The sequence below is a fragment of the Palaemon carinicauda genome, chromosome 16, assembly GCF_036898095.1.
Source record: "Palaemon carinicauda isolate YSFRI2023 chromosome 16, ASM3689809v2, whole genome shotgun sequence".
NCBI classification, from domain to species: domain Eukaryota; kingdom Metazoa; phylum Arthropoda; class Malacostraca; order Decapoda; family Palaemonidae; genus Palaemon; species Palaemon carinicauda.
The window spans coordinates 21,524,258-21,536,403 of NC_090740.1; the positions used below are offsets into that span (position 1 = coordinate 21,524,258).

At 39.7% G+C, this 12,146-nt stretch overlaps 1 protein-coding gene across 4 annotated transcripts in view; it reads left to right on the forward strand.

The window, feature by feature from the left end:
• The window catches only part of LOC137655693 (synaptic vesicle glycoprotein 2B-like), a 132,862-nt gene that overhangs the window by 71,854 nt on the left and 48,862 nt on the right, over window positions 1-12,146 (forward strand). For all 4 annotated transcript variants that reach the window (XM_068389664.1, XM_068389665.1, XM_068389663.1 and 1 more), the window contains one exon: window positions 3,491-3,596. In XM_068389664.1, the coding sequence (XP_068245765.1) occupies window positions 3,491-3,596 (106 nt within the window). The remainder of the gene's footprint in view (window positions 1-3,490; window positions 3,597-12,146) is intronic.

The window sequence follows — 12,146 nt, forward strand, 5'->3', positions numbered from 1 at the left end:
GCAACTTGAATGTCATAGCAGATTGTCTCAGTAGGAAGGGACAAATAATTCCAACATATTGGACCCTCCACAAGGATGTATGCAAGAGTCTTTGGGCCACCTGGGGCCTTCCAACCATAGATCTCTTCGCAACCTCGATGACCAAGAGGCTCCCAATACTTTGCTCACCTATCCCGGACCCAGCAGTAGTTCATATAGATGCCTTTCTACTAGATTGGTCTCATCTAGATCTATATGCATTCCCTCCGTTCTAGATTGTCAACAAGGTACTACAGAAGTTCGCCTCTCACGAAGGGACAAAGTTGACGCTAGTTGCTTCCCTCTGGCCCGCGAGAGAATAACTTACCGAGGTACTTCGATGGCTAGTAGACGTTCCCAGAACACTTCCCCTAAGGGTGGACCTGCTACGTCTGCCACGCGTAAGAAGGTACTCCAAGGCCTCCACGCTCTTCGTCTGACTGCCTTCAGAATATCGAAAGACTCTCGAGAACTAGAGGTTTTTCGAAGGAGGCAACCAGAGCGATTGCTGGAGCAAGGAGTACATCCACCCTTAGAGTCTACCAATCGAAGTGGGAAATCTTCCGAAACTGGTGCAAGTCAGTATCCGTATCCTCGACCAGTACCTCTGTAACTCAAATAGCTGACTTCCTCTTATATCTGAGGAAAGAACGATCTCTTTCAGCTCCCACTTTCAAGGGTTACAGAAGCATGTTGGCATCAGTCTTCCGTCACAGAGGCTTAGATCTTTCCAACAATAAAGATCTACAGGACCTCCTTAAGTCTTTTGAGACCACGAAGGAGCGTCGTTTGGTTACACCTGGTTGGAATTTAGACGTGGTTCTAAGATTCCTTATGTCAGACAGGTTCGAACCACTTCAATCAGCTTCCCTGAAAGATCTCACCTTTAAGACTCTTTTCCTGATATGCTTAACCACAGCTAAAAGAGTCAGTGAGATTCATGCCTTCAGCAAGAACATCGGATTCTCATCCGAAACGGCTACATGTTCTACAACTTGGTTTTCTAGCCAAACACGAGCTGCCTTCTCGGCCTTGACCAATATCGTTCGATATTCCAAGCTTATCGTATGGTTGGAAATGAACTAGAAAGATTATTATGTCCTGTAAGAGCTCTTAAGTTCTTTTTTCAAAAACCTTTACGAGGCCCGTCTGAAGCTTTATGGTGTTCAGTTAAGAATCCATCTTTGCCTATGTCAGAGAATTCTTTATCCTATTTTATCAGACTGTTAATACGAGAAGCTCATTCCCTTCTGAATGAGGAAGACCAAGCTTGGCTGAAGGTAAGGACACACGAAGTTAGAGCTGTCACAACTTCCGTGGCCTTTAAACAAAATAGATCTCTGCAAAGTATATTCGACGCAACCTATTGGAAAAGCAAATCAGTGTTCGCGTCTTTTATCTTAAGAATGTCCAGTCTCTTTACGAGAACTGCTACACTCTGGGACCATTCGTAGCAACGAGTGCAGTAGTGGTGGGGGCTCCACCACTACAATTCCCTAATTCCAGAACCTTTTTAATCTTTCTCTTGAAATAGTTTTGGGTTGTCCGGAAGGCTAAGAAGCCTTTCGCATCCTACTTGATTTGGCGGGTGGTCAAAATCATTTCTTGAGAAGCGCCTAGATTAGAGGTTTTGATGAGGACCTTTAGTATGGGTTGCAACCCTTCATACTTCAGCTCCTAGGAGTCGCTCAGCATCCTATGAGGATCGCGAGGCTCAGTAAGGAAGACGTACTTAAAAAGGCAGAGTAATTGTTCAAGTCGTCTTCCTTACCAGGTACTTATTTATTTTATGCTTGTTATTTTGAATAACTGCTAAAATGAAATACGGAATACTTAGCTCATAATAATGTCAACATGTAATGCTGGTCTCTACCCACCCCCCTGGGTGTGAATCAGCTATATGATCATCGGGTAAGTTTGATATTGAAAAATGTTATTTTCCTTAGTAAAATAAATTTTTGAATATACTTACCCGATGATCATAAATTAAAGGACCCACCCTTCCTCCCCAATAGAGACCCAGTGGACAGAGGAGAAAATTGGTTCGATGTTGACATCGAGTACTTGAGTACCTACTTGACAGATGGCGCTGTTGATGTACACCCCCACCTGTATAGCGATCGCTGGCGTATTCCGCCCGTAGGTTTTTTCTGTCGAGCAGCAGAGCTGACAGCTATATGATCATCGGGTAAGTATATTCAAAAATTTATTTTACTAAGGAAAATAACATATTACTTAAAATTTGTGATTTTTCCTAACTATACAAACCTTAGCTATTTAACCAAACTTTCCCGACATGCCCTATCCCCCTTAAAGTCCTCCCTCATAGCAAAGTGAGCTCAAGCACATATGTGAGAGGGGGCGGGGTAGCAAGCTACTCTCCCCTACCCCCGCTAAGTAGTAGTGTAGGTAGTTAACCCTCTTTGAAAATTAATGGCTCGTCATTTCAGCTACGCCGAAAGTAATTACCTATATTAAATACCTAAGGTTTTTATACAGTAGTTAGGAAAAATACAAATTATCTACGAATTTGTCATATTTAATCAAATGGTTCTACCAGTAATAACTTTGCATCAGAAACATGGAGCCTTAATAAATCCTTATAATGTAAGTTAGTTCCAACTCAAAAAGCTATGGAAAAAAACAATGATGAGAATAACACTAAGAGACAGAAAAAAATAAAATGTATATGAGAGAAAACTAAAGTATAGGATATTCTTACATGTAAGAAAAAGGAATGGACATGGGTAGGACACTAAGAATAACCGAAAGGGTCTCTAGAGACTGCAAAAGGAGGAGAAGGAATAGAGGACGATGGATTGACAAACTAAGAAAGTTTGTGGGTGTGGACCATAAACAGACACAATTGGAAGGACGTGTGTGAGGCCTTTGTTCTGCAGTGGACTAGTAATGGGTGGTATATATATATATATATATATATATATATATATATATATATATATATATATATATATATATATATATATATAGATAGATATAGATATAGATAGATATATATATATATATATATATATATATATATATATATATATATATATATATATATATATATATATATATATATATATATATATACTGTGTATATATATATATATATATATATATATATATATATATATATATATATATATATATATATATATATATATATATATATATATATATATATACTGTATATATATATATATATATATATATATATATATATATATATATATATATATATATATATAGATAAATAGATAGATATATGTGTATGTATGTATGTGTGTGTACATTTGTTAGAAGTAAACTATTTATTTCTAAATGACTTAAAAGGTTTTACAATTACAGACTAAATGAATAACTTACGTATTTTTCTTACAAGTTGTAAATTATTTTTTTCCAGGCAGTTTTGTGTGCTAATATTTAATTCTTAAGAATACATATTTACCCATTTACTTTTTTTCAGCTATGGCTCTGGCTATCATACCTCACAACATAGGCATTGTGAATCCAACCTTCTCTTACAACTCTTGGCGGATATTCCTCACATTATGTGCAATTCCATCATTGTTGTAAGTATACAAAGTAATGTATGTGTTGATAAGGAAATGGGAAGTACTCTACAGTAGTTTGGTTTTGTTTGATAGTTTTAGTAGTCTCTTCTTGAATTGACAGTCAGTGTAGTTTTCAAAGAGCTGTTAATTTAAAGAATTATAGATCATAGGGAAGTATTGTATACCATTTCTTGGCCTATATTTTATATGCTATGTTTTTTATTTGAATAGATTCAAAGGGATTTTGGCATTTGGAAGAAAATATGTAATACCTTTTTTAACGAACGTGTTTTTTTTATATAATCTGATTAGTCATGATTAGCATTTTTCATTTAGCTGTAGCTTCTGATAAAAGCAAAATAATAAATTGATAGTCTGCTGATAACTATATGTATCTGTGAGAAGAATGATCTGTTAGTTTCAAGTCCTTCCTTCATTTTTCATTTGTCTAGTCTGTTAAATGCAAGATAAGGAGATTGGGAACAGGGATTTAGCTCTACAATCAATAAGTTTGTAAGAAAAATTAACCTGTTCAAAATTCAATTTAGTTCATTACAAACCCATTACAGTATTTATAATGAGTTAGGATCCCTATTTATTTGGAATGGATATAGCTGCTGAAACCATTGACTATAATTAGAAGTGATTGGAGGGATCACTCAAAAGTCTTCAAGGATTGGTTTGGAATTAGAAACTTGAGCTTTTTAAGGCACAGTGGAATTTAGACAAGTAGCCAAAGTACTAACAATCAAAGAAATTCTCATTAAAAAGGTGTGTTGATTATATGTGTTTTGGTAAGATGATCACATCCTGTTTAAGACCTATTAAGGAATACTTTATAGCAGGTAAAGTGTTACGCTGCTAGAGGGAACTCCAAGAAATAACTAAAGCTTAAAAATGTTCTGGTCTTGTGGATATTTTTTTACCCACAATGCTTGACCATTCATCACATTATTGAGTTTTCAAAATAGCCTTTGTGAACCAATAGAGTTCTCAGTGTCTTTTTTTTAAAAATGACCAGTTGATAGGGAAACCCTAGATATATACTGTAACTTGCATCTCTATTTTTCCTAAAATAAAGATGAATGGCTCTTACAAAGAATGTCTTCCTTATTTTCTGTGGGAACTGAAAGCAAAGGATGGTGAAGGGGTCAGTTGTTTGTTCTTGGACATGCATAGTTTGAGTTTTAGTAATGATGTTTGCAGCAAGAAATAAACAGACCTATTGACTTCCATTCTTTCCTATGAGTTAAGGGATGCAAGTACATACTGCTTACTGGCATTTATCCAAGTGAACACCAGTACAAAAACTGTCATTAATATAAGTCCACCTAAAGAGGTGGGTCCTCTGTCTTACGTCAACGTCGTCGTGTCTGAGACGTCGTCAGCTGCTCATCTTGCTGACGTTCCTGCCCTTGAAGAGACGCCTATTTGGCTCTTCAGCTTCGTCATTGCAGTCTTTTTCCGCAGAGGAGCCTAGTAGTCCTTCGTCTTCTGGCTCTCGGTCTTCGCCTGCCCCTTGACCTTCTTCCGACGATGCTTCCGCTGGGTCTGGACTCTCCGCCTGCATGCGATCCCCTTCAGAGGATATTTATCCTTCCAAAGGATACATCCTTTTGCCTGCTCATCATCCTACGCGCCGATCTTCATCTCACCCTACGACTCTCTGTTCACCTGACCGCCCGTGTCCGTTCCTGTCTCCTTCATCTCACCTGCCTACGCGGCGATTGACTATGCGTCAATCGCCCGCGCGCTAACCTGCCACACATTGTAGTGGTTTGCGGACTGTGGCCAGATGTAGCCCGCAGACTGCCTAGTGTCCAAATGCCAACCACACTCCAACGTTCACTGCACAAAAAGATAAAATGGTGGAATACCCAGAAATCTTGGCAAAAAGTAAACAATCAAGGATAAACTTGGCACTGGGCACCGCCCCTTGATTTTATACTGGGCAAGGGGACCCAACTAGAACTGTAGTTGCTTAATATTATTCTAGAGGTGTGTCGTCTCACTTAGTACTGGCATGCATGTAGTCCTATATAAATAGCGGCAGCATGCTTTCAAGGTAGGAGGTTCTTCTTAGTTAAAGGTAATTGAACATTAGAAGAAAATAAAACCATAGACATAGATATCTTCAGGCAGAGCATCTTACGAATCAATCCTGTTAATCTATATATATATAAGTATAATTAAAGACCAACATAAGTGAATATATCTGGGCCAAATTCAAATGTAATTTGAATGGTTGCTTCCATTAGGATCAAAGGGATTATAAGACAAGGTTTCACATCTGACCTGACTACATTCTCACCTTTACATCAGAAAGACAAAAAAAATTATGTAATATATTAAAAAAAGGCTTATTATTCTGTGTTACACTCAAAAGGGATGGCTAAAGATCACATACAATATAGTAAAAGCCATACTACAGAAATCTACATGTTATAGTGCCTTAATGAACGGAACAGTGTGTACGTTGCTGTTGCCTGGGTGGTCCAATGATCTCACCAAGCAACACCACCACTACTATAAATATCCAGATACAAAAGTTATCAGCAGCCAACCTTGGCAGTCATAGTCAAGACAAAGTTCCAAGCTGGCAGCATAAGAAAACCTGAAGCTCAAAGGAGACACCAATGTATTGTTTTTTCTCTCACCCAAGCGTCCAATGCAGCAACATCCCAAGAATCCCTCACAGTAAAAACTCTAAAACATCTGATCTTAAGCTTGATATCTCTACATCACCTTCCCTCAAGTTTCACCTATGGTTTATACCGTACATAGGATCAACAAACACCTTTTCTCTGACTTTTTAATCCTATTGTTGCAGTCCAGTATTCCACATGCCCTTTCTTGATCTGACACTGTTGTTAAGCCATGGCGATGGCACCACATCAGACATGTAGGTGTGTGTACGTTCAGTAAATACCATTGGTTATTTTGATTCATGCATCTTCTTAATGACGTATGTCGATTACTTTGTCTTTGATATCACCCACTTATTCATGACAGTACCTCTCTACTGCGGGACTGCAATTCTAACTAGCATCTCCAAGCCCATCAACAGTATTTTTTGCAGTGGACCCCATTGCTCACAGCACTCATTAAACCTCTACTTGACTCCCTACTGCGTGTAGGGTATTGTTGCAATTATCTGTTAAGAGAAACAATAACAGATTAAGTAATTTCTTCGGGGGTGCTTGAAGCTTACTAACTAAATTTTACAATGAATATAACTGACAATATTGAATGTAACGTATATTTCCTAACTCACAAACCTAGTTTTTTTCACACAAACCCTTCTTCATTGTAGCGTCACTTGCCTGATCGCTGTTCTCCAGTGCGCCCTTCACTTGGGCGTCTTTCTCCAGCTCTCTTTTTGACTACACGCTTGTCTCCTTCTCCTCAGGACCCTTCCCATCACGCGCCCTCGGATCATCGCCGACCGACGTGTCATTCGCCAACATACCAGGATCTTTTTCATCAGTCACCCAGACATCGTATGGCTGCAGGCCATCATGCTTTCAGACTCGTGCCTACTGCCTAGCTGTCTCCTATTCCTCAGCGTGCTCACGTGCCACCAGACAATCAGGCAGAGCACTCTTGTCACTTAGCATCTCCTACGCATCATCAATCGCCAACGTGACAGCCTACTCACTCGCGCCATCGTTCCCCAGCTTGGCAATGTGCTTCAGTTTTTCAGCACGCGCCAGCACTCACCAGTGCGCCAGAGCACACCAGCAGTGCCAGTGCTCACCAACGTGCCAGCGCTCGCCATCGTGCAAACACACACCTCCTTCACCGAGCTCAGAGATGCAAAGTAGGCACCGTTCGCCAATGCGTAGGGGCTCGCCGACAAATGAGAATGCATCCCAGTGACAGAAGTAGGTATAACCAGCCAAACTTCATCCTCCGACTTCAAGGAAGTCTTACCATCTGGAGGATAAGGTAGGTACACAGGAGCGGAAAGGTAGGTGTTCGCCCTATAGACCATTGGTCCTCTCACCGAGGAAGGGCAGGGTTGTGTTCCACAAGTCTCCATTGCCCCATTCCCCTCCCCGCAAATGCATTACAGCGCGACCACCGGGGAAAGAGCGAAAGGCGTTCCTGGGGAGTTCAAGATCCCGAAGATCCCAGCTGCAAAGGTGGACCCACAGTATCAGTCAGCTTTGGAAGAGGCTCCTCAAAGGGAACCTATGGTCCCTTTCCCTTCAAGGGACCTTTCAGACAGTGCCAGTGTCAGCAAGCAGCTCTGGTTCGGTGCCATTGTCAGAGCAGTTGTGCAAGCTTTCGGACCTGCCTTCTAAACTCGCTCTTCGGAGGACTCTGCTAGCCTTCAACAACCTTCGGCACTAGCAGATTCCTGGCAAAGAGCCTAGGCTGCTTTACCCCCGAAGAGGAAGAGAGGAGTCTCCGATACCATCGCATCCTCTAGAGTAAAGCTGTCCCCTGTGCGGCCTTCTTCATCTGGGCTAAACCTTCCTGGTACTCCTCCCAGACGCTCTCCCGGCTCACTGCCTCCTTAGTCGAGGGATCCTCTCAAGGATCAGGTGCCAGCCTCCTCCCTTCAACCTTCGTAGGAAGACTCCCCTTGTGTAGAGAGCTCTCCACCACCGGTAGGAACCAGGGAGGATAGATCTAAATGGCCAACCATGTTGGAGCTGTACCTTCTTCCCCACAAGGAGTCGAAGGACATTAAGACTCTTCCAAAGTCCTCTACGAAGATTTCCAGACCGACAGGATCCGTCAGCCACTCTAGGGATGTCCATGACCCACCCCAAGATGAGCTCTCAGGGGTGGATGAAGGAGACTTTGCTGCCAGTCCCATCTCAGAGGGGGAGTAGAAAGAATCAGAGCATACATTCTGGCAAGTTCTGACTATTATAAGGGTTCTCAATGGCAAGAGCAATATGCTTGCCAACAATCTGAGCAGAGTATCTCAGATAGTGAGTACCAAATGGTCTTTGGATCACCTAGTAGCCAACAAATTCCTTACTTTGTGGGGATCTTCGACAGTGGATCTCTTTGCAACAGCCATCAACTTCAGGCTCCCGTTGTACTGCTCCCCAATCCCAGACCCCAAGGCTCTCTGTTACCTAGTTTTAGTCTGCGTGAATGAAAAGGTATGACTGGCTCTTATTCTTTTCTTCATCCTCCCCTCTCTTGGGGAAAGCAGCATCCTGGGTTCTCTGCACAAGTTGACCTCAAACCACTGCAGACAAACCATGCTCCTTTGTGTACGTACCAAGTATTGTGTCAATACTGTTGCGTCCCCATACCCTGGTGGGGTGGTATTGAGAAAGTCTTGGTCATAAAAGGTTTTTCCTACAAAGACTCGAAATAACTTTTACCTTGACATTAACACTGCTTATCTCAACACACAGCTTGCTTAGGCCTTAGACCTTGCGTAGCAAGGTTTAGCGAGGTGTAGGAACTCCTTATACAGTATTAAGTTCCAACCTATTCAATATAAGGCGTCCCCAGGTAAAACCAAAAAGCCAGATTGGCAGGGACATCCACCCTCCTAATGGGTGTGTCACCCCTAATAGATAGTGTAGGTTTGTATTCCAGAGTTAATTTGTATTTTTCCTAGCAATAAAAACCTTTACCTATTTATACAAACTTACCCACCGACCCTATCCCCCTTGAAAACCTACCTCCAAGCACAGTGAGCTCAATCACAGGTGTGTGAGTGAAAGGGGTAGTGAGCTACCTCCCCTACCCCTTGCTAACTAGCGGGATGGGTAGTTTATCCTCACTGAATTCTAATGGCTCGTCCTTTCAGCTTTGCCGAAAATATTACCCCTAATAAATAACCAAAAGTTTGTGTCATTACAAAAAATACAAATTATCTCCGAATTTGTCATTTTTAAGAATTTAGATTGGGAAAATGTAGTAATTAGCATTAATGGATAATACCTTAATAACTAAAGATAGTTCTAATTAGTGAATCCTGGGATGAATTGAAAACGATAATAGATTTCAATAGAGAAAAGGACTATGAATAAAATTTAATGAATATATGTACTTAGGACAGACATTGTTTACTCAGGACATGAGACCAAAATTAAAAGAAGGATAAGCATGTTATGGAGAGCTTATGGTAAACAAAATGAGATTATGAAATGTAAAATGCCACTTTCTCCAAAAATAAAAGTATTTTATCAGATGGTCCTACCAGTATCAACTTAAGCTTCAGGAACTTGGAGCCTTACTAAAGCCTTAAAACATAAAATAGTTACAACTCAGAGAGGTATGGAAAGAATAATGATGGGATTAAAGCTTTAGAGACAGAAAAAGAACAACATGGATGTGAGAGCAAACTAAAGTAAGGAATATTCTAACAGCTTGTAAGAAAAAGAAATGGATTGGGGAGGACATATAATGGGAATGACAAATAATCATACATACATATACCAAGGCACTTCCCCCAATTTTGGGGGGTAGCCGACATCAACAAATGAAACAAAAACAAAAAAGGGGACCTCTACTCTTTACGTTCCTCCCAGCCTAACAAGGGACTCAACCGAGTTCAGCTGGTACTGCTAGGGTGCCACAGCCCACCCTCCCCCGTTATCCACCACAGATGAAGCTTCATAATGCTGAATCTCCTACTGCTGCTACCTCCGCGGTCATCTAAGCTATCGGAGGAAGCAGCATAAAAACGAATTGTAGATTGGGTCTCTAGGATTGCAAACAAAGCAGCGGAAGGAATAGGTGATGGATTGATGAGCTAAGAAAATTTTTTGGTAGAGACTAGTATAGAAAGACCATAAACAGATATGCTTTGGCCTGAATTTAAGCATGCAAGGAGAATTTCTTGTATGCGTGCTCTTTTATCTGTAAGTAATTGCAATATTCACGTTTCGTATACCATTAAAAAGGCCATTCATTTTAATCTCACATGGTATACAGAATAACATTTAAAGATATGAATATTTCTATATAAAAGTCTATCTTACATTTTCCTAGATCAAAATATTTATCCATAATCTAATGACACATAACAATGCATATTTTTTTGTGCTATACAGGAAATATATTTAGCTTACCAATTTTATCTTCAGTTTTTTTTTATCTTCATTCCTTAGGTACAATACAAAATGTAAACGTAAGTAGATTGAAAATATGAAAATTGCACTCAGTAAAATTTTAGCTTTTCACAGCTTTTCACCAAGGACATTTGAATCAAAATTATTGCACAACCACAAAAGAGCAACCATTTCTATATAATTTTTATATGAAATAAAGTCCTCAAATATACTTATATTTGTTTTTGATTATTTAAAAATCTATGTTCTTTGCAAAATATTTCACATTCATCAGACATTTTTTAATATTTCTAATCATTGCAAAGATATTCTGCTTATATTATGAAAATATTCAACCATTCCTCATCATAATTCACCTAACCAGAAGCTCATATCTGTTATAGTTTAGACGTCCAAAAGCACGCAAAAAAAATATCTCCCTGAGCAAATGCACTGTACCTAATAGTATTAGTGAACCCTCTAGAAGGTTATATTTAATTTTACTGTTTTTTATGTATCCTTTGTTTATGGAATATTCATATGTTTAAATTGCATTTAAAACCACTAACCTACACTATGAACTGGCTAGTTTTTTTCATTAGTTATCTTTACATGCTATGGGAGTGGAGGAGGAATTGATACGAAGGCAGCTCTCAAACAACTAACTTTATTTAAAGACAACTCAGGTAATTATAGGCCCCAAGAGATCACGTAAGGGTCATAATTGTACGTGTACATTCAATGGTTTTTGTCAGTATGGTTGATATTGCCATAGAAATACAGTAGACAATATAATAGCGGGTTGATAATAGAGTTGCAATTAGTTTGTTATTTCAACAGAATTTTTTATGTGAATTCTGATGGTGGTTAAAGTTTAGAAAAAGATGTAGATAGGGCATATCTCTTTATTTAAGCATGTGTGTTGCTTGCTGCACATGTATTACATGGCTCCTCCTTGAAGCAGACATGCATGGGAAAGAGGGTGACCTGTCTTAGACAATTTTGTAGGAGATACACAGGTTTCAGACAGATGTTTGTGAACCTTAGGGAGTGCCTCGAACACCCAGCCCACCACTTTGTTTGTTGTATTCTCTGACAATGCCCACCATCTGAGTCATCAGTCCATCCTGCCACACTAATACTCCAGCCCTTCACCAGCAGAGATGCTTTTGCCTGGTTTCAGTATGCCAAAGTTCAGTTCTGCATCAAGGGAGTAACCTCCTCAAGCAGCAAAGCAGACTTGAGAGTTGGGCAAGAATTGAGACACAGGCAGTTCCCAAACAATTAAGTTTATTAAGAGACAACACAGGTATTTATATGCCTCCAAGGGGTCACATTAGAGTGATGATTGCATGTATACTGTACATTTAGCACTTTTTGTCAATAAGTTTGACATTAGCATGAAAATAGACAGTATAATGATGGAATGATAATAGAGTTGAAATTAGTTTGTTACTGTACTTCAAGGACCTTTTGGACGTGTAGTGCAATGACGGTTGCATTGTATTAGAAAACGTAGATAAGGCATACTACTTTA